We start from the raw sequence: 22,755 nt of genomic DNA, 5'->3' as shown, positions 1-22,755 counted from the left end.
ATTAATGGTTTATATTTGAGAAATTATATACTTGAACCGGTTTAATAAAGTGTAACATTATTCTTGGCACAAAAAATTCTGGTTCGAAAAAGTCAGTAATCATAAAAAAAACATCACAATGTAATTAAACACATTTGTGTACAAAAAATTCATATAGTTGAACCAAGAACAGTTTCTCACAGTGTAACACAACTTGAAAAAATGTTTAACACAACTTGAACAACACATCAAATAAGGTTTAACAGAACTTGATCATTCTGTTTTGAAGTGTTTTAACTTGGTGGCTGATTCTTTAAGAGTTAGGAAGTCAACTGCATATAGGTCTTCAAGTCCAATTGAAATTCCATCCCTCTTAACATGAGTATTACTTGAAATGACCTCTGAATCCAATTTTTGCTAGCGTGACACAATTGGTTGGGCAGAGATAAAATAAACAAATATGTAATTGCATCCCTCTCAGTAGAGTTACAGATACGAGTTAACAACATATTGGCAATAAAGAATTTCTAATATGGAATATGAAACCTTGTCTTGTCATCATCAAGAATAGCAAACTGATTTTCATTGGGACCAATAAATATTGTATCTAAACCTATACACAACTACTTTAATCATTTTATAACACATCATGCATGACCAAACTATGGCTAAAAGAGAAAAGAAATGTATTTTTCACACAAAAATATACTTGAACATCCGATAAATGCCGAGCATCCAAAGACATGCCATGATACCTCATGATTTCTCATGACCAAACCTGCAAAGTTATACCAGTTCAGCATAGGAACATCAAGGTGCACACAAACTGATCACCACAAAGCCAGGTGCCAAAACCTGTATAGCCCACAAAAACCAACACCAATGATCATTTTCAACATGACCCGCCATTCAACCATAGCATAATCAACCACATACAACTAACATGATCATCATGCCAACATTCAATATCAGATTTCATCCAGTCATACATACACTTTCACAATACGATTCACACATATATGAAACCAAACAAACAGACAAATTTCATCCAAACAAATAGCTCACGGTTTCCTAATGATTAACTGAAAACGAAACCAAACTGCAAACTAGCAATTAACAGATCCAAAACCATATAATAAAAATCTCTAACTAACTACCCTATGTTCTAGCATTAACACCTCACAAACTTCCTCCAAAACTAATTCGATTCAATCCAGATTCACAATGGAATTCGAAATTTAACTTACTATAAACAAAGAATTTAATTGGTATGCACTGACAATGTAAAGCAGTTTTACACCGTTAGTGAACTGTGACCGTTAAATGCTTATTGATATTTAACTTTTATTTTAATTATTTATAAAATAATATTTATAAATAGTTGTGATGTATTGATTGTGTAAATAATTTTACATTGACAGTGCATAGTAATTAATCTCATAATGAAAATTGTATTTTCGTATTATAAACATTAATAGAGACTAGAGAATATATTTTTTTAAATAAAAACAAAATAATATTTTTGCATTTGAAATAATTTATATTAGAGATAAAAGGATATAAATAGTATAATTTTAACAGATTAAAAATATTTTTCGTATTTAAAAAATATTTTAAATAATTATTGTCTATTTTACGGATAAACTCCAATATTATTACGAATCTTCGTCGTCTTAATATTCTCTTAATGTTTCACAAATTTAGAAATTAGCAACACTATCTCTAAATTCATTACAAGGTATGTAATTTTAATATCGTTAAAAAATACTAAATATTGCATTTTTTTGATCCACATGAATATAATTATACAACACAAAAATATCATATAAATGAAACAAAAAGTCACAAGCTAATAGTTAAAAGCTCAAAAACTACTTTAAATAGTTTTTAAAAAAAAAACTAAAAACTAGTAAATAAACTACAAATTAAAAGTTAAATAATAATTATCAAACAAAATTTTTTTATTAATAAGAACTGAAAAACTAAAAGCTCTTTTTCTGTGTTTAAAAAAAACCAAAGTTGTTTCATAATTTATCAAGTGATAAAAATTTCAATTTTTATTCTAGATCTTGATTTTTATTCTATTTCTTAAATGTTTTTTTTGAATCTAATGGAGGATTAATAAAATTGTAACCGTTTAATTTTTTTTTAGCAAATGAAACACCGTAAATATAGAGTATGTCAAAGTGATTTTAAAAAGGGTTAAATTACAGTTTTTTTTTTTTTGGTTTATAACCACCGGTTTAGTCCGGTTCGGGGGAACAGCTCTGGCATCAAGTGGGTCAAGCCCCCTCCCGATCGCAGTTGCGGGGGATCGAACCGTGGTTCTCCCTACCAAGTCCAGCGCCAATCACCACTGGGCCAACTAACGATTGGTATTAAATTACAGTTTTAGTCTCTCTGTTTTAGTATTTTTATGATTTTGGTCCCTTATTTTCTTTTTAAACAGTTTTAATCCCATCCCAATTTTGTTCATAAACAGTACATGAATAGTTAGTTCAAAATTGGGATCGGAGATCAAAACTGTTTAAAAAAAAATAGGGAACCAAAATCGTGAAAATACCAAAACAGGAGGAAAAAAAAAATGTAATTCAACCTTTAAAAAAGCGGAGTCCATTTAGCATATCGTGCGCGTGCATCATGGTTGCTACTTGATATATAAGATCAACACCAAGTTTCGATAACTCTTCAGATCAGAGGGTTGAAAATCAACAAACGTGTAATGGATCCACCACATCTAAGAACTATATGAAACTGACCCAAATTTCTAGGGTTTCACTTCCAAAGACAGTTCCCAAAACCCACTATCACAACTCATATCTCTCCACTATTAAACTAACACCAACACCATTTTCATTTATCCCCTTCGCTTTTCTAGATTCTTCCATCTCACACCTTTTTCAACTTCTCACCGGTAAGTACAATTCCCTTAAACCCTCCTCTTACCTAGGTTTCATCGACACAAAGGTTAATTTTTAATATTAATTTTGATTTAGGTTTAGGTTTTAGATTTTGTGTGTGAAATTTGAGAGAGGGAGAAAAGTATGGGGAAATCAGGGGGTAGAAAGAAGAAAGGTGGTGCTGCTGCTGTTGTTGATAATTCAGTTTCTGCACAAACTCCGAATGGTGGTGTTGAATTGGATTCATCAATTTTTTTGAAAAAGGCTCATGAAATGAAGGAGGAAGGGAATAGGAGGTTTCAGAGTAAGGATTATGCTGGTGCTCTTGAACACTATGAGAATGCTCTTAAACTCACGCCCAAAATTCATCCTGACAGAGCTGTTTTTCATAGCAATAGGGCTGCATGTTTGATGCAAATGAAACCGATTGATTATGAATCTGTGATTTCTGAGTGTACTTTGGCTCTTCAGGTTCAGCCGTTGTTTGTTCGGGCTCTTCTTCGGAGGGCTCGGGCGTTTGAGGCTGTTGGTAAGTATGAATTGGCTGTGCAGGATGTGCAGTTGTTGTTGGCTTCTGATCCTAATCATAAGGATGCTTTGGATATTGCTCAGAGGTTGAGGGCGGCGTTTGGGCCTCGGCAGGAAGCACAGCAGGATCTTCACAGTCGGCCTTCTCCTGCTGCTCTTGGGGCTTCTGCTGTTCGTGGTGCTCCTATTGCGGGGTTGGGCCCGTGTTTGCCCGCACGGCCTGGATCAAAGAAGGGGGTGAATTCTGGAGTTGGGGCTGTTGTTTCTCCTAATAACAAGGTTGACAAGTCTCAGAATGTTTTACTGCCGGTTGAGAATGGCTCGGAGACAACTAAGCGTCAGCAGAATGTTGTGTTGAAGCCTTTAAGTAATGGTCCTGCAGTGCAGCGTAACTCGAAAGATGTGAACCAGAAGGATATTCGTGGGCAGCTGTCGGAGGTTGCGATTCGGTGGAGACCATTGAAGCTTGTTTATGATCATGACATTAGGCTTGCTCAGATGCCGGTGAAATGCAGTTTCAGAGTACTGAGAGATGTGGTAAGCAAAAGATTTCCTTCGTCAAATTCAGTTCTGATCAAGTACAAGGATTGTGATGGTGATTTGGTTACTATAACGTCTACGGATGAACTCAGATTAGCAGAGTCTTTTGTTGATAGCCATTTGCTGAAAGAGCCGGAATTAGATATAAGTGATTCCATTTCGGTGCTGAGACTTCATATTGTTGAAGTTAAACCGGAACAGGAGCCAGCTTTGTTGGAAGAAGAGGAAGAAAAGCTTGTTGAGAATGAAGTGACCAAGGGAGATGAGAATGGATCTCATTCTTCCCTTGGTGAATCTGTCCCTGAAGTTACAGAAGTTACCGAGGTTCCTGATACCGAGGTTGACAAGATAGCTGCAAAGAAGGATGCTTCCAAGGAAAAGCCAGGAGCCACCGGAGAAAATGAATGCAAAGAAGTGGAGATGGATGATTGGTTGTTTGAATTTGCTCAGCTTTTCCGCTCCCATGTTGGTATTGACCCGGATGCTCATATTGACTTGCATGAACTTGGAATGGAGCTTTGTTCAGAGGCACTTGAAGAAACAGTAACTAGTGAGGAGGCTCAGGATTTATTCGACAAGGCTGCTTCAAAGTTCCAGGAGGTGGCAGCATTGGCATTCTTCAATTGGGGTAATGTACACATGTGCGCTGCTAGGAAGCGGATTCCCTTAGATGAAACCGCTGGAAAAGAGGTAGTGGCAGAACAACTTCAAGTGGCTTATGACTGGGTCAAGGATAAGTATTCTTTGGCAAGAGAAAAATACGAGGAAGCACTCGTGATCAAACCAGATTTCTACGAGGGGCTGTTGGCTCTAGGCCAGCAACAATTTGAAATGGCCAAACTCCATTGGTCTTTCGCAATTGCTAAGAAGATAGATTTAACAAGCTGGGATCCAACGGAAACTCTTCAATTGTTTAATAGTGCGGAGGAGAAGATGAAAGCTGCAACAGATATGTGGGAGAAGTTGGAGGAACAGAGAGCAAAGGACCTAAAAGACCCAAATGCAACCAAGAAAGAAGAACTATTGAGAAGAAGGAAGAAACATGGCAGTACTACTGAGGGCGAGGCTTCTGGTGTTGGCGGTCAGAGTGAGATATCTGCAGAAGAAGCCGCCGAGCAAGCAGTGGTCATGAGATCACAGATTCACCTCTTTTGGGGCAATATGCTTTTCGAAAAATCCCAAGTTGAATGCAAATTGGGAATGGATGGTTGGAAGAAAAACCTTGATGCTGCAACAGAAAGGTTTAAGCTTGCAGGAGCTTCTGAGGCAGATATTTCAATGGTTCTAAAGAATCATTCTTCAAATGGTGGTGATACAAAAGGCGATGATAAAAAAGTTCAGAGTACACTTGCCAACAAGACTGGTGAACTAGAGATCAATAAGGCAAGTCAAGAATGAGATAAATTATGTGTGGCTATTAAATCTTATTCGTTTTTGTTCAGTCACTTCTTGAATGAAGATTATGGACAAAGAATATCCTTGGCATCAAGAGCTCAAAAGTAATGTCTGAATTATTTGGAAATTGAAATTGAAAATTTAGGGTAATTCAACTAGATAGCTCTGCCCTATTTTTCTTTTCTTTTTCTCTGAAGTTCTTGAGAATCTGATGAAGGGGAGATTGTTTTTTAACATTATTTAGGCAGGTATGAATTTCTGATGATCAATTTTTGTTGCTCAGTCATTTTTGTCCCCTGTTTTGTGCTTTGTACTGTTGCAATTTATTGGATTGTATACCTGTTAAACTCTTGACATTTGCTTTGTTGGTCTTTAGCAGTATGCTGCATGTATTGCCGATTTTATTTTATAAGTTATAACCCTAGTTTTATATGGTTAGGTTATGAGTTTGTTGAGTGTGTTTCTTTCATAGACAATCGATAGTGTTTGTGTTTGAAGGGTCTGTTAAAAATTGGAAAAACAGTTATACTCCAAATCCAAAGTAAAGAAAAATATATGGATCCTCTGCACTGATGAATGGTTTCTATCGTTGAGGACACAGGACAAGTTTCTTGTCTATGTGATTGATTATTGTTGTGTGGTGAAATGGACTTAGATAGCTCAGTATGAGTGGCTTCCACGTTTCAACCCATTTATTCATTAGATTGCGTAGCACAGTTGTTTGATTTTAAAATGAAGAATTCTTAATTACCCATAAAAAAGTAGTTACTACAAGATTTGATTTATTTAATAAGTTATTAAATAATATTATTGATTATCAAATATTATACTCAGTTGGTCCTGATTGCATGGGGCACTAGTTCAAGGACTTGGATCATCTGTTGCATTTTTCTTTGATTCCCTCTCCAACCTTTCTATCTCTCTTAATTTTACTCTCATTCAGCATTAAAAAACAAAATATAATCAAGAGAGAATAAAGAGAATAAAATTAAGAGATATTCAGCATTAAAAAACAAAATATAATTAAGAGAGAGAATAAAATTAAGAGATAGAGGGAGGATGGAGAGAGGAGAGAAAAATGAAGAGATGATCCAAAGTGCTTGTTCAAATATATGACATACAATTTATTTGTTTTTAGGGGTAAATATATATTTTTCCTTATAAATATCTTAAATTTTATTTTTAATCTTTATTAAAAAAAAGACATATTTTAATCCATACAAAATTTTTATGCATACAATTAACTGTTTAAATTTTTGAATAATTTTTTCATATATGCATAAGGAACATTTTAAAATGTTCTAAACATATTGTAAAATAATCATATAAAAATATACGGGACTAAAAATAAAATTTGATATTTTATAAGGACAAAAACAAAATTTAATATTTTATAGGGATCAAAAGAATACTCTTACTCATTTTTTTCATGACCTCTCTCATCCCTCTATATTCTTCTTTATTTCTCTTCTCTTATCCTCTCTATCAAAAATGTGTTTTTTGAGTTTGGATTATTTGTTTTATTGAGATTGACTTATTTGAAGTTATCTCTCTATTTCTCTTCTCTCATTATCTCTATCGAAAATGAGTTTCTTTGGTTTGATTTATTTGAAATGATCTCTTAATGAGTTTTTTTGGATTGATTTATTTGAAATTATCTCTTAACGTAATAAATTTTGTGAGATTGTTTGAGAGATTTTATCAAAATTACTTAATACATTTTTTTACACCTTATTTTTATGAGTTTTCTAAGATATCTCATTAAAACAGCTTATAACATATATAAAATGATTTGAAAATTATTTTATTATTTGTCATAAAAATAAACTTAAAAAATAAGTTATATAAGTGTTAGAATTAAAGGTAGAGAGGCTGGATGTGGAGGAATTATTAGAGATTTCAATGGAGATTGGAAGGGAAGCTATTCCAAACATTTAGGGAGATGTAGTGCTCTTCTTGCTGAGTTTTGGGGAGTTTACGAAGGTTTATAGCTCACACTTTCGCTGGATGTTAGGAGGGTGGAGTTAAATGTTGATTCTAAGTTACTGGTTAATGCTATAGAGAAAGGGGAGGCTTGTAATAAAGAGTGTGTTCCCATTCTGCATCAGATTATGGAGCTTATAGCTTTGCATGAGATCGTTGTTACTTCGTATGCGAGTCGAACCACCAATATGTGTGCGGATGCGCTCGCTAAGCGTGGCAGTATCGACAAGAATGATACGGTGCATCAGGAAGCCCCTGACTTCATTTGGCCCCTTATGGCGGCAGACTCATTAGGCATTAGTAGTTTTTTTTGTTGATCCCCAGTAGTTTGTTTTCTCTTTCGGGCGGCCCTCCATCTTATCAAAAGAAAAAAAACTCAAACCTTTGAGTAATTCCTTATCGCTACACAATGACAATGAAGGAAACAAGAAAGAAAATTTGGTAATTAAAGAATTAGGGTTTACGAAAAATTAAAGAGAAGAAGATGATAATTTTCTACAGAGTTTCTCTCTACCCACAAATTATGGAAAATCATATTCACTTTGCAATTACAAAATTCTGTGAATGCAAGTATTATGCAAAATAGGGGTTACTCCCTCTATTTATAGTTTTAAGGTGCTTTCTCCCTAAGTTAAAGTCCAAAACATAAAAGTCCAAAATACCTATTTTAGATCCAAGTCGTAATATTGTGTGAAGCTTACTGCTTCAACACTTCGACGACTAACACAACTCGACACACTACTTGTTTCGACACATCCTTGTTCCGTCGAGCAACATGTTGCCTTGACACAAGGAATTACAATTTAACACACCACCTGATTCATTGTGTCTAAGCTATCTACATTCATCACAACTCTTGGTCTTCTGAACACTTTGACCTGCACACCCTTCGTCATGATGTCTTCTGAACACTTCGACCTGAACAAATTGCTCTTCATGCCTAGTATGTACAACACATTGGAGATTACTAACTTTATGCCATCTTTCCCCATAAATAGAACGTCACCAATACTTTCAACTGCTAGAGTATTGTCATTTGCAAATTTTACCGTGTTCTTCATAGAAAGTTTTATGTTGACAAACCAATATTTCCTTCTAAACATGTGTGATGAACCTCTTAAAAAAAACTTTTTAAACTAATGTGATCTTATATATTATGTTTTTATTTTAAAAATATCAAATACATATGATCCTTCAAAACCCTCACCTCTAAAACTCTTCAAAAATCAAATGGCAAACATATTCTAAAAGTTAGTGTTGTACAATTCTAAAACTCTTCAAAAATCAAATGGCAAACATATTCTAAAAGTTAGTGTTGTACAATTCTATGCAGTACTTTATTTTTGTTTTCTGGAATTTGGTTTTGTCATGTTTATGTTTTTTTAATTTTTTGGAATTAGGTCATGTTCAAAGAGAAAGTTGACTTTTTAGATTCATTGAATAATCAATGTATCTTGTCCATGATATAGTCTACATACATTAATTATTCAATGAATCTAAAAAGCAAATTTTCTCTTATAAATGGGACCGGAGGTAGTATATCTCTAAACACACTCTAAAAAGACTCCGCATTTGTATCTTCAAATTTAATTTAATAAAAAATAAAATTTAATACGTCTGGAGATATATATATATATCTGAAAACAATAGATATTTTTGACATTTTTCCCGTGATCTTGAAAAAGATATAAGAGTGTAAAAAGAAATGTTCTAAATTTAAAATGTGTGAATCCAACAAAGACCATCTTGACTCGGTTGAAGTGCTAAACACTGGTAAAAAAAAAACTTGAGATTGGAAAAGCATCACAGTGCTAGTGTTGGGGAACCTAACACTTAGAAACATGGAAGTAGTTTTTGAAGCTGCACCTTTTGTAGCCTAGCATCCTTAAATATGGATGTGATGTCTGACGTTGTTCTAACACTCCATCATCGTCTTGAAACCGACACTATTGTCCACAGATTTTAAAAAGATTATAAAGGAGAACACGGCTCATGAGACAGCTTTTATATGAATAATTTAACCCTAATATAAAAGACCTAATAAAAAACATATACTTATTACAAGATCTACAACTATTAGAGTCAATCAAACCACTGTATTGTTAATTTGTTATGAATTGCAAATAATACATAAAATTGTGAAATTGAATAAAGAAAATACTCAGTCAGAATTAGATAAAGATAAGCACAATAAATGACTGCCCCTATTTATTATTTTTATTTAAATTAATCACCATTTATCTTCTCAACGAGAATTACATATATAGTTTGAAAATTCATAATAAAAAACTTAAGGAAATAAACAAAACTTAGAGTATTACTATAAGCTAATACAAAAATCACATATTTTCATAATAACTAACAGATAAACAAGGCTTAATAAGAATCTCAAGAGGAGTTGCTTTGGTGTTGGCTACTCCAAAAGCTTCACTCATATCAATAGAATCACTCGAAGGAAAGATTTCAAAGGAATGCAAAAAAACTAGCTAAGGTTAAACTCACCATTTCAAGGCCCAAAAAGATATTCCAGGACAAACCCTTCTACCACTTCCAAATGGTAATAACTCAAAGTTATGACCCTTAACATCAATTTCTTTATGAGTGGTAAGAAACCGTTCTGGTTTAAACTCTAATGGATCTAACCAAATCTTAGGATCAGTATGGATCTTCCAAAGATTCAATATAAGTCGAGTTCCTTTTTCGACATCATAACCACCTAAATTGCAATCCTCTGAGAATTCGCGCGGCACCGAGAGAGGAACCGGTGGATATAATCTTAGTGTTTCTTTAACTATACTTTGAAGGTACACCAAATTTTCTATATCAGATACTTCTACACACCTCTCTTTTCCAACTTGAATGTTAAGTTCTTCTTTTGCTTTTTTCATTACATGAGGATTTTTCAGTAACAAACATATTGCCCATGTAAGAGTTACACTAGTTGTGTCAACTCCTCCCGCAATCAATGCCTGCAAATAAATTGAAAATTTCATACGCAATTGTTAACATGTTTTCTCTATTTTAGTCGCTGTTATAAATACAATATTGTTTTTAAATTTATTGAATAATTAATATATTTGGTCTGAATTACGTCCCAATATTGTGCCTTTGATTGTAGTATCAGAATCAAATCCTTCAACTTGTTTTCCATCAAGCAATGAAAGCATCACATTCATGAAATCTTGATGATCAGAATCAAAAACATCATCCTTCTCACTCAAACTCAAAGTCTTGTTATTGCGGCGATGCTCCTCTAATAATTCTTGTAAAATCTTGTCCATCTCCTTAGAAGCTTTTTTCATGGCCTTAACATGGCCACCGAAATCAAACGGTTTTAAAAAGGGAATAGCATCTCCCACTGTGAATACACCAACTAAATGCAACATTTCATTCAAAGTTTGTATACATTTTTGTGCCTTTTCCTTGTCTATCACACTTGTAGCACCAAAATATCGTTTTCCAATCAACGTTGGAAGAACAATGTTAGAACTTAATTGACCAAACCAATGCTTCATCTCCACCAACAAATAATTTGAAGACTTGTTTCCTGTACTACACCAACCATTATAGAGATCTTTAATCGAACGTCGAACTTCCATGACACGAAAATATTGAAGTTGCTCCAAACGACGATGACTGAGGATCTCTAAAGTTGTGATTTTACGCGCTTGGCGCCAAAAAGGACCATAGGGTGCTAAAGTAAACATGGCTCCATTGTAAGCCATATGTTGAGTTGATTCAAGCATAGGGCGACTAGAAACTGCCAAGTCAATTTTGGTGAAACATTCTCTAGCCATTTCCCAATTACTTAATACCAAAGCACGTTTGGAACCAAGCTTAATGGAAAATAAGGGTCCATATTTGGTTGCCAAATGACCTAAGGTTTTATGAGGTATTCCTTTTGAAGCCCTCAAAAGTGGGAGGTGACCAATTATTGGCCATGCCCCTTGAACTATAGGAGCTTCGTTGGTATTAGAAACTTTAGAAGATCTATAAGAAAGATAGTAAAAGAAGAATATTGAAAAGAAAGCTAATGTAATGGGCACTAGCATTTTGTATATGGTGTGTAAATTAATGAGATGTGAATAAATTAATAGAGTTTTGTAATGTAGTAGTTATAAACAAATCCAATCAATGTAATAAATATTGTTCTGCCCAACAATATGGAAGCAATTTGTCTTGTAAAGAGTACTATAGTACTATATACGATAAGTAATTAAAGTCATATATGGCAGCTACTTCTTGTCCCATGTGTGACATTTGCATGTGTAACTAACTATGTTATGGATTATATGGAAAATTCCTCACATTAACGTATCATCTTCTTCAAGTGACGGAGCCAAAGCTTGGCTTGTAGTCCATGCGTTAGACTTCGTACGTTGTTACTTTCTTATGAGAATTTTTTTCAAATTTGTGTTGATCATTGTTGGCTCTCTGTATTCTTCCTTTTTCCTTGTCCGTATGTGACGGGTCTTCGTAAGTTAGGTCGCTTCACTTACCTCTTACATGGAGTTTATGATTTATAGGGTGATGGCCTGCGAATAGTCATGATATAACTAAGAAATAGTATAGTTGTAGGAAATATAGTCGTAGTGTTATAATTGTAAAAAGGTCTGGCTAGAGCGATGAATATGAGTTGAGATTCTTTTTATTTTTCAAAAGAAATGAAGAACACAATTACTATAGTTTTAACGTAGAAATGCATATGTTTTTGAAATGTGTGACATATATTTTATAAAATTTAATTTGTATACAATGAAACATTAGTAATGGTATTCTCCATTTCTTTTGAGAAATGAAGAGAATTTTTACCCGATGAATATAACTCATCTTAGGAGAGGTAACGATAACATGTTGCTTCAAGGAAACTATTGTCTCGCCTCAAGGCTTTTTCATTGCCCCTTCGTGGAAAACGCGAGATAAGACATTTTCTGGGCGAAGTGAAGTCATTATCATTAACTGACTCACGCTCCCCTTAGATATAAGGATTCAATGGTCCATAATTGACTAGGTGGACGGTGACCCTTTCTAAGAGAACCCTAAGTCCAAAAGAACTCAATAAATACCTCTCCCCTAGGGAGAGGAGACAAATCTTAAGCCATACAAATCACACCCCACATACGCTTATACATAAGCACACCACTAAATAATTGAGCTTCTCACCTCACGTGAGCAGATCATCTAAGCCACCACAAAACAACGTCGTATAGGGCTTCTCACTATACGTGAGCAGAACCTCTAAGCACACCACTAAATATATACTAAAGCCTCTGAGTGTCCACGCCCTTTGTAGGGACAACACACACACACACACACACTTGTACTTTTAGACTTGTACAATGACACCCATTGTGGGGCCTTAGTTAAACTAACTTGGGTCACACCTTCTTCCCCACCATCACCCTACTCCTACACCTAGCCACTCTCGACCATGGTTAAAAGGAAAACTCTATGCCATATGCCAGAAGGTACTAGCGGTAGAGGTGATGTTGACGCTCTGGCAAAGATGCGTACCGCCATAGACGAGGAGAACAATCCCTTAACGACGATGGCGACTACGAAGGTGGTGACGCCGACATCGATAATGACACAAATAGCGATGACAATAGTAAAAGCGACAAAGACGACGATGCCGATGGCGACGAATACAACAACAACGACAACGACAACAACAATGATGACAACAACTTCGATGGCGATGACGACGATGACAACGAAATCAACAATAATAACAACAACAAAATTAATAAAATCATTAATCATTTAATCTTAATAAACGAATGTCACAAATAAAACTTTTTAGCATTTAACATAGGGGTAATATATCTTGAACTTTTACTTCTAAAATCATGCAACACATGATATCCATCAAAAGCTCTACATGTTAAAAAGAAATATTAGTAAAAAATATTCAATAGCAAAAATAATATTTTTTTCATATTATAAATATATTACTACGTCATATAATATACTTACTTGCTCGTTTTTTCATATCCATTTTTCATGATGATAACGAATAAAAGGCACATAATCTAACTTTCTTCATATAAGATACACACTTGTGTTGCAAAAGAAAGGGTCTAAAAAATATCAAAAGTTAAATCTTGTTTTTCATCACTATCAGGAATATGTTTTCCTTGTATCACGGTTGACCATATTTTGTTAGAAGGATCAGTGTCATAAAAAAGTGTTTTTCTTGGGATGCCATGATGAATGATCCGTTCATATAAGCTGCCTTGCGAAGGTCAACCCGTGTGAATCCTAGTTCACCGGTTTGTACACCAGTGTTACTGTCAATCCAATCGCATTTAAATAAAGCACTTTAAATATAACATAATAAATCTCTCCAATATCTTTAATGACCCCAAAGTACAGTGTAGATGCTAGTACAAGATTCTTATCTTTGGAACTAGAGAAGTACATGGATTTAGCCTAAACCATAACCTTACTATTTTGCATGTTACAACAATCATCCTTTGATTTTGTATAGAATGAAAACTTACTAATTTCATGTGCACTCCAAATTATATTACATTAAACTTAGGCACATATGAAATACATTTGATTGTCTCGAATGGACGCCTATATTTAAAACCCTTTTATTAAACCAATTTATGCTTTATTAGCATCTATTTTTCACTCATTTGGGGGAATTTCTCCTTGATAAATGAGCGGATAAGTAAAGTTTAACTTCATCAATGTTATTTATTATATACAAATGTTCTTAAATAACTAAATCTTGAGCCAATGTCTTAAAACTTAAACCTTGAGTATCTTTACCTTCATATCTTCCATCATGACGAGACATCAGAATTCCTATAGAGTCTCTTTTGACAAATAGTTTTAACAAAACTCGATAGAATATTTTATGATGTAAATTTCAATGATGATTCTTTGTATATCCTTTAAAGATCTCCAGGTATTTCTCTAATGGATACAACCACCTTAAATAAACTGAGCCACAAAATCTAATCTCCTTGAATAAATGAACAATTAAGTGAACCATAATGTCAAAAAAAACATGGAGGGAAATCCATCTCTAATTGACAGAAGTGGTGTTTCCGTAAGTGCATGACTTTGTCGGTTTTATTATAAAAGATGTTGAATCCCACAGAGACCAACTAATAAGTATCGTTCTCTATTACCATGGTGTTTATCTAAAGCGGCGCGCTAAGAGTTTGAGTTGCGCGTAGACTAAAAGTGAAGGTTTTGAACTTAATTAAATAAATGGAGGCCGAAATGTGATTTTTATCATTCATCAATACTCATACAAATTTCCAATTTATTATAACAATAGATTTATTTGATTGCAAGGAGAAAATTAAGTTAGAGGCACTACCCACTTTCGTAGCAAATTGCGGTTTTAAAATCAGAATTTTCAGACCCAAGAAATTACTCGTTATTAATATAATACGTGCAATTTATATGGACATCATTAGTATGGCGGTTCTCACATTCCAAACTCGACAGAATTACTCACTCATGTTTAAAACGGTAAAAACAAAACATATTTCGTTAATAACAATAAACATGATACGGTAAAATAGAAGAAATTGGAACCTGAAATAGTAAATAAGACTTGAATAAAAATAAAATTCTCTGATCGGAGACTTTAATTCCAGTACAGATAAGTAAGCATAAGTAATAAAATTAACGTTAACAATAATTTTGCAACAACAATAACAAAAGACACTATGAACAATTTGCAAAAAATAATACTCCAAACACCTAAAACTATGGTTTCAAGAACACCTCAATGCAAGAAGTAAATGCTTTTACAAGTGACTTTTTACTCTTATAAATCTTGGATGCCAAAGTTTATGTTCCAAAGTCCTTTTTATAGGCTGAAATTCGTACTGGTAGTTATACAAAATGTGCTAAAGTAGTGGAGAAATTGGCGGAGGTTAAAAAAAATTATTTCTAAAGCTTTGGGAAAAAATCTGGGCAACGACGTCGTGACATGTGTTAGCAGCGGCTGACGGTCTTCCCGTCAGGACTTATTCACGTAGGCTCATGATCATGGGTCCTGAAGGGCGTCAGCTAGGCTGACCGTCTTCACGCCAGTGTGCTCTGATGTGTCTTCCTTGTTTTGTTGACCAAATGTTGACGATTTGACCTTCCCTAGGGTACGATGACCGTCTTGACAGCAGACAACATGTATTTTCTTCTCATTTGTGTCGTTTTTCATCATTTTAACGCACATAGACCTCTAATTGACTGATACCTAAAATAAACACACAATACCAACATAACACTATAAAAATATATAAATTGATACTTTAACATGTGTTAATCGAGCTAATAAAGTATTGCATTTTACGTGTTATCAAACTTTCCCACACTTAAATCGTGGCTTGTGCTTAAAAACATGTAAAATGTAGCAACATAGCCTAAAAAAGGGCTTAAGAAAACATAGCATCATAAATAATCATATGTGTTCAAAAATTTGGATCGGATAGAGTTAATTTGATAGGTACTAATGTTAACACCAAGGATATTGTAACAAAACAAACTGCATTTTGCAGACAAAAATCTCCCTCCCATGCATACCAATCCAAATTATGTAGTTGTATCATAGTCTAACTTTCCTATTTCTTTCATCATATTTCATTCGATACAATCACATTAAGGCACTTAAGTTTCTATAAAAAAAAGTCACACACATGGTAGAAAAGCCTATTAGCTTTTTTATTCATCATCTTTCTAAATTTGCAATTTTTGCTAAAAAATGCATTTTTCTAAGTGAATGGGTGAAGGTCACCTAACTTAGTAGATGCAATATTCCCTTTTTATTAGCTTTTACACATTAGATTATTCGCTTATGTTCATCGACTAACCTACTTAATGTGTGACGATAGAATATGCTAGACTGGATAATTAAACTAATCTTGGATTACTCAAAATAAAAACGATATTTAAATTGATATCCATACTCAGTAGGCTTTCAGTGTTTGGACAATACCGATTTTATCAAAATTTCCCCAAGTGTCCTTAACTTAGTCTCCCTTCCTTTATAACCTATATACTTTCAAAGTGTCTTATGAATCCTAAGATTTTTCAAAAAATTTGATCGGTTCAAGAATTGAGAGGAATTAATAACCTTGCAGAAACACACACATAAATGACTCGACAATACATACAAAGACTCGATAACACTACTTAACAGTAGAAATTAAAATTCCTAAACTAGAAAGCATGGTAATCCTAATCTAGAAAGCAAATAAATTAAACTAAAAAGCAAGTAAATCTAATCTAAGAAATGCGTGAAATTTACTTCCCCACACTTGAATTATATATTGTCCTTAATGTATTGACAAAAGTTCGAGAAGGAGAAGCAGAACTTGAAAGGGGGGGTGGCATAAATGCTGGCAAGGATTAGGCTGGCAAGGCCGCATATCATGGTTTTGGAGATGAAACCACATGTCTTGTATCATAATATCCTGCAGGCATAATAGATTATTGAAGTCTTCCTCACTTGCATTTAGGGTATTTAGTTCCATCTGCAAGTCTTGCATTTGTTGGTTCAACACGTTGAACATTTGATCACGCTCAGCTTCACGATCAATGTGTGTTTGTGTGTTCGCGCGCATTAGTTCAGTACTATGAGAGCTACTCACTCTTATTACAAACTATTGGTCCTAAATAAATAAAAACAACTATGGCACAAGATCCCAGACGAGCTTGCAAGAGACTTCAACTTATTTGATATTGTTCTTAGCATTTGATTCTCTTGCGCCAAACATTAGAATATTATCGCTTTTTGATTTAATTCAATCACTTTTCTTCCTTGATGGTGTTTATGATAGTTTTGCCTTTTTTTGGTCATAATCAAAACTACTAACATATGTACAACACATAGAACCACCAATTGAACTCCCCTATATCAATGGACAAGAAGAGTTTGTAAACAGTGTAACACCCATATTTTGGTTAATAATAATGCTATTAATTAAATTTTGATATTTTGTAGGAAATGACATAAGTGTGGTTATAAATAAGTGGTGAAGGAAAATACAAACAAATATTTAAGCAAAAACCGCCTCTCTCTGTCTCTCTCTCTGTACAAACTCCAAACTTCAACCCTCCTTCCTTATCCACCTTCTTCATTCAAACTTTAAACCTAAAATTCATTTCATCCAATCCACTACAAATCATGAATTAATCGTCATAAACCTTTCAATAGAAATAAAAAAGGAGATTTTCTTTAAGTTCCTTCCTTTTCCTCAATTTTAGCCAATTGCTAAAAAAAATAAATGAACGAACTTCATCTTCTTCAATTTCCTTTGTTATTTTCCATCTATTTCCAAGGTTATGAGCAATTGGGCCATAAAATGGCCTTCCTCTTTCATTCCTTGTTGGTCGAGACACCCGATGAGTGTAGAAGAATTGAAGTTTTTTCTTGTTGCTTTGGTATCCAATAGTATGTTTGAAACTAATTTGAATTTTCTCTAGAATTTTATATTAAAGACCAAGATTAAACGTAAGAAAACTTGGGTAAAGCCTTTGGAATAAGTGGTATATAACTTGATTACATGACTAAAATACTATTGCAATTAGTTATATGATTAATCAGAAAAATAAGTTAGTTCGTTAGAAATACCCAAAGTATTAGTTTAGGGGTTGTTTGACATTTAATTATAATGTTTAAAACTCAATATTATGATGATCATTTTCAAAACTTGTATGCAGACATGTCATAAAACTAGCTATATCTTTAATTTGGTAACTCTGTTACTTATTCTATTTTAGAATTTGAAAAGTACATTAAGTTCCCTTTAATTTGAGTACTAATTTTATATGAAGGGAATTTATAATGAGGTTACGGTATATACTTTAAGTTGAAGTTACAGTGCTGAATATTACAGTATTTGTATGCCAATTTTAAGAATACAAGTAGTAATTTCATTATTGAATGTATATATTTCAGGTAAGAAGTAAGTCAATATTAGATGTTAGAAATTGTAGGAAATAATATTACTCTTTGTTGTGAGTACAGTAGAAATTAATATAGATCAATATTATCAAGGATGGGGAATAAGCATTTTATTAATTAAATATATTACGAAAATAATTTAAGTGATAATCAAATAGTTTTTAGAATTAGAAAAGAATTATAATATATATTTTGTGTTATTTGTTTAAGAATTAGAAAAGAATTATAATATATATTTTGTGTTATTTGTTTTGCCGAATGTAAGTACCCCGGGATGCCTTGTAATCGAGGCACAAGTCTTAGTAACTGGAAAATATAGCATAATAATCAATATATTTCTACTCAACCCTGTTTATTAAAGAATTGATTTTTCATAGTTTGATAACCTTACAAATCTAGGCGTCTCTATAGTAAGTATGAGTTAATCCTATAAATGTATGAATTAATCAAGTGAGTATAAGAATATATATATATATATATATATATATATATATATGTTGATCTACATTTAACATCAACCTGATGAGTAGGCCTCTAGACAACTCACCTCAGAGTGTCCTTGAGAATTAAAATGAACAAGATATTGATTGTATGTTCAACTATTATTAAGAAATATATTCGTCTATTAAATATGAATGATCAAGATTTTTATGATTTTTATGACGATTAATTGTTTGAAAATCTCTTCCAAACTTTACTAACCATTAAGGATTTAGAAAGGAGCTCAATGAAACAAGTAGTAAGAAGGTTGTTATGACATGTAGGTCCCATTTCTCATATTTTTCATTTTCAGATATACGCATGGACAAGAGTAAGAAGGTTTCAGAATGATTGGAGCTTCAGAGCTTTCATTTTTTTTCATTTACCCGTTGGTCTTGTTAATTATGTTTAAGACTTTATCTTGTTTAAATATCAATGTAATTTCAGATGTATCAAAGTTCACATTGTTATGGTACACTGCATTTCAATGTATCAAACATGAATTTTATTTTATAGTTTTAAAAGTATATGATATCGACTATTTATATCTCAATTAAAATTTTAGATAAATTTACTTGTGATGTTATAAATTGGGTCTTATTGAAGGAACTTAGACATGGGCTAGATAATGCAAAGGGAACTAGATGTATAGAACCATTCCACACCCGTCCACATGAGAAACTCTCTATCGGCTCACCTACGACTGAGATCTTGATCCCTATTGAGATATGAGAGCTAAGTTGGATAACATTGCACCCTTTACCAAGAGAAGGCAACAAAGGAGAATACAAAGAGTTGGACCTCCTCTAAAATAATTAAAATTGGGTCGTTATAAGTGAGATTGTAATCAAGCAAAGAATGACGTCAAAATACAACAAGAGGGTGGTCTCCGTGGGTTCATTTTCAAAGATATACTATTGAGGATGATCGACGTATATAAGAAGAATGATCGAGAAAGTTAATTCCCAACTAAGGTCCTTATCGAGTCCTCGCCAACTAGAAAAGTTATGATGGTAAAGACTTGAGACCTAAGGGTGTACTTCTCTCAAGCTCTTAGATTCAAATTCCGCATGTGCTAATAATTTTTGTATTGGGTTGGAATAATTCAAACATAATTTTGCTATGTCTTCAATGAAACCTTCTTCTATAGTGGAATTGATTTTTCAAATTAGTCGATCCTAACTTCGGACACCAAATTCCAAAAAGAAAATTATGTATCTTACCATTGTTTTTTATAAAAAAAAAACTCTATTTTATTATTTTTAATAATATTTAATCCGCTTAATTTTATGTCTCATATTCTTGGTTCTAATTTTTATGTGATTGAGCATGAATTTTAATCCATTGCAGTCACGTTTTCACGCAATCAACCGTCTGATCTTATAAGATGGATTAGAGAAAGTAGTATTATTTTTATTTTATAAGTTTAAAATACTCTGCTAAAATGAAGACCGTATGATTTTAATCAAACGGTTAGATTTACATGAATGCGTGAATGCGTTCAATCCCTAACCGCTGGGAATACTGGTCCGATTGAGCACAGCTCATAAAGGAATTGTTGTCAGAATGCAACAATGGAACTTTAAACAAATCAGTGTAGATTATTACTGAACTTTGCAAATGATAGTTTCTCTTTTTCTTATTTTCTCTTACAACACGTTTGGAATCACTGTATATTTCAATTCATTGTGCACTTTTCATAGTCCAAAATAAGTTTTCAATTTCACACTTTAACTTAAGATTTATAAACACACTATTCAGTATTCATCATCATAAACTCAATCACAAGTACAAAGCCTTTTTCAAAATTATCCCATGACCTCATTAAAGGCAACCGCGCCTCATATATTTGAAAGCATCTAGCAATTCATTTGTAAGAAATTGAATACCTTACGGTCAAAATTTTCTCACCTAGTTAAAATAATATTGGGCATTTGATCTCGATCGCACGGTTAAAAAATAGACTTGATTTTTTTCTTCATAATTATAAATTTTCAATCATAGATATCGGTCAAATACACTTGAATACGTGAATATATAGAATTTTGAGTGCAGAAAATCTAATTTATAACTAATATTCAAAGGTGTGATCAAATGTATTATTATAAATGATAATTATTTTTTAAGTAATTTAGCTGTTAAAATTCTACCACTTAAAGATAAATAAGTGAGATGTCACATATTTGAACCCCGTGAATAAATGAAATGTGGTGAATTTTGTACATGTAGTTGAATGTTCGATATCACGAGTTCGAATCTAAACTCACACCTCTCCAATCGAAAGTATATGCAAATCTGCCACAATCGTATAAACTAATTCTAATCACAAATCACAAATTTCAAAATATAGTAAATTTTCAGAATGAAAACAATCATGGACTATTATTACCTTAAATGAAATATCATGAGAACTTTTTATCTTAAAAAAAAAAATAGAGAATGAGGAAAATAATGAGGAAAATGGGTAGTAATAATGAGTTTCAGAAAATATCGAGAATCTCGAGAATAGAACGATTACAAAGGGGACAGTTCCCTCGATTCAACCACAGTTCCCTTGAACACACTCTACAAAAAGTGTGTCCACACGGTATGAACGCTGCACCTTTCTTCCTTCCCATGCACACGCAGCACACCGAATCACTCCCCTCCATAACCGTCGTCGTCGTACTCTCACTTTCCACTTCCGTTTCCTCCAACAGTTTCATCAACGAAACTCTCCACGGCGTCGCTCTTTCTCCGCCGCTAGTTTCCTCCGTTCCCCTCATCTGTCGCTCCGCCGCCAATGCCGCCGCAAGATTCATCCCAGAAGAACTAGACGGATCCGGATCTTGAACCTGTGCTTCTTGTTGCTCCACATTAGCTTCTCCTTCTCTTGCTTCCTCTTGCCGTTGTTGTTGTTGTTGGTTGTGGTGATGTTCGTGTCGGATAATTGGACGGAAAACCCAGGTGGCGCCACAGCAACCACCGATACCGGTGAATCTGAACCGTTCTTTCAGACTACGTCTTCTCGTTGTTGATGAATCTGCACCGTCCATTTGTTCTGTTAATAAACCGAGTAACGTTCTTGGTTCTCTTTGAGGACGGAGCGATTCGTGTAATATGAAACCGAGTTGACTCATACTGACTCGCTAGATAGAAACTGCAAAAAAAATTAAAAATGGGGCGAGATCCGGTGAGATGCGCTGTACGGTACACTTCCAAAGAAATGAATGCTTTAAAATAGTTTCATTTGGAGACTCTTTATATGAAATTGGAAAGTTTGTTGGAAGTTAGTGTGAGAGAGATAAGATAAAAGATAAAACTCAAAGGATGGAAGAGAAGTGAAATTTGAGAGAGAGAGAGAGAGAGAGAGAGAGAGAGAGAGAGAGAGAGAGAGAGAGAGAGAGAGAGGAAACGGTTGTGTTTATTTAATGAATTTGAGGCTATTTGTTGTGAGAGTTATACAGCCAAACTTCCTGAATTCAGGTTATGACGAAAAATGCGTTACATAAACAGACACTATAAGGTGTTGACCACTTTACTATATTTGTATTTGGACCCCTTCTTTCATTAATTACTTTTTCATTATTTCGCTTTTGAACCTTGGTGATTGGTCAATAAATTTGTAATTTTTAGTAAATAATGAAGAAAAAATCGACTATGTATGATAAATCCACAAGTTTTTTTTAGTAATAATGGAGAAAAAAATCTGGCTAAGTTTTCTATAAGAGGAGAGTAGGTGGATGTTAAAAGTTGTAATTTCTAGTAATAATGAAGAAAAAATAGACTATGTATGATCAGGGTGGCCCTGAGCACGGGCTCGCGAGGCGGGAGCCCAGGGCCCCATAATTTTAGGGGCACCAAAATCTTTGTATCCTTATATATATTAAAAGAGAATTTTTTATTATAAAAATATTTGCTAAAATTTATTTTTTTGAAAAATAACGGCTAACAAATATATAGGGGCACTACAAAGTCAATACTAATAAAAGAATGTAGAGAAACTGGATTTGTAAATGCTAAGGCCAGTGTTCAAAA

General features: G+C 33.6%; 2 protein-coding genes and 1 pseudogene across 2 annotated transcripts; 1 reads left to right on the top strand and 2 right to left on the bottom strand.

The window, feature by feature from the left end:
* Window positions 1–2,688: 2,688 nt before the first annotated feature.
* On the top strand, window positions 2,689–5,761 carry LOC131636962 (protein CLMP1-like). The gene is made up of 2 exons (XM_058907535.1): window positions 2,689–2,893; window positions 2,976–5,761. Exon 2 carries the CDS (start codon window positions 3,024–3,026, stop codon window positions 5,343–5,345), a length of 2,322 nt encoding a protein of 773 aa, XP_058763518.1. The 5' UTR covers window positions 2,689–2,893; window positions 2,976–3,023; the 3' UTR covers window positions 5,346–5,761.
* Window positions 5,762–9,664: 3,903 nt separating this feature from the next.
* On the bottom strand, window positions 9,665–19,029 carry LOC131636961 (cytochrome P450 82A4-like; annotated as a pseudogene).
* Window positions 19,030–21,100: 2,071 nt separating this feature from the next.
* On the bottom strand, window positions 21,101–22,104 carry LOC131636960 (uncharacterized). The gene has a single exon (XM_058907533.1). The coding sequence runs from the start codon at window positions 21,855–21,857 to the stop codon at window positions 21,219–21,221; it is 639 nt and encodes a 212-aa protein (XP_058763516.1). The 5' UTR covers window positions 21,858–22,104; the 3' UTR covers window positions 21,101–21,218.
* Window positions 22,105–22,755: the final 651 nt, after the last annotated feature.

This window comes from Vicia villosa, unplaced genomic scaffold (genome assembly GCF_029867415.1).
Source record: "Vicia villosa cultivar HV-30 ecotype Madison, WI unplaced genomic scaffold, Vvil1.0 ctg.001875F_1_1_3, whole genome shotgun sequence".
Taxonomy (NCBI): Eukaryota; Viridiplantae; Streptophyta; class Magnoliopsida; order Fabales; family Fabaceae; genus Vicia; species Vicia villosa.
The sequence above is the reverse complement of the archived record's forward strand: the minus strand, read 5'-3'. Positions and strand labels throughout refer to the sequence as shown.

Excerpts from the sequence above, each read along its gene's own strand:
- LOC131636960 (XM_058907533.1), bottom strand. The coding sequence starts at position 21,857 with ATGAGTCAACTCGGTTTCATATTACACGAATCGCTCCGTCCTCAAAGA.
- LOC131636962 (XM_058907535.1), top strand. The coding sequence starts at position 3,024 with ATGGGGAAATCAGGGGGTAGAAAGAAGAAAGGTGGTGCTGCTGCTGTT.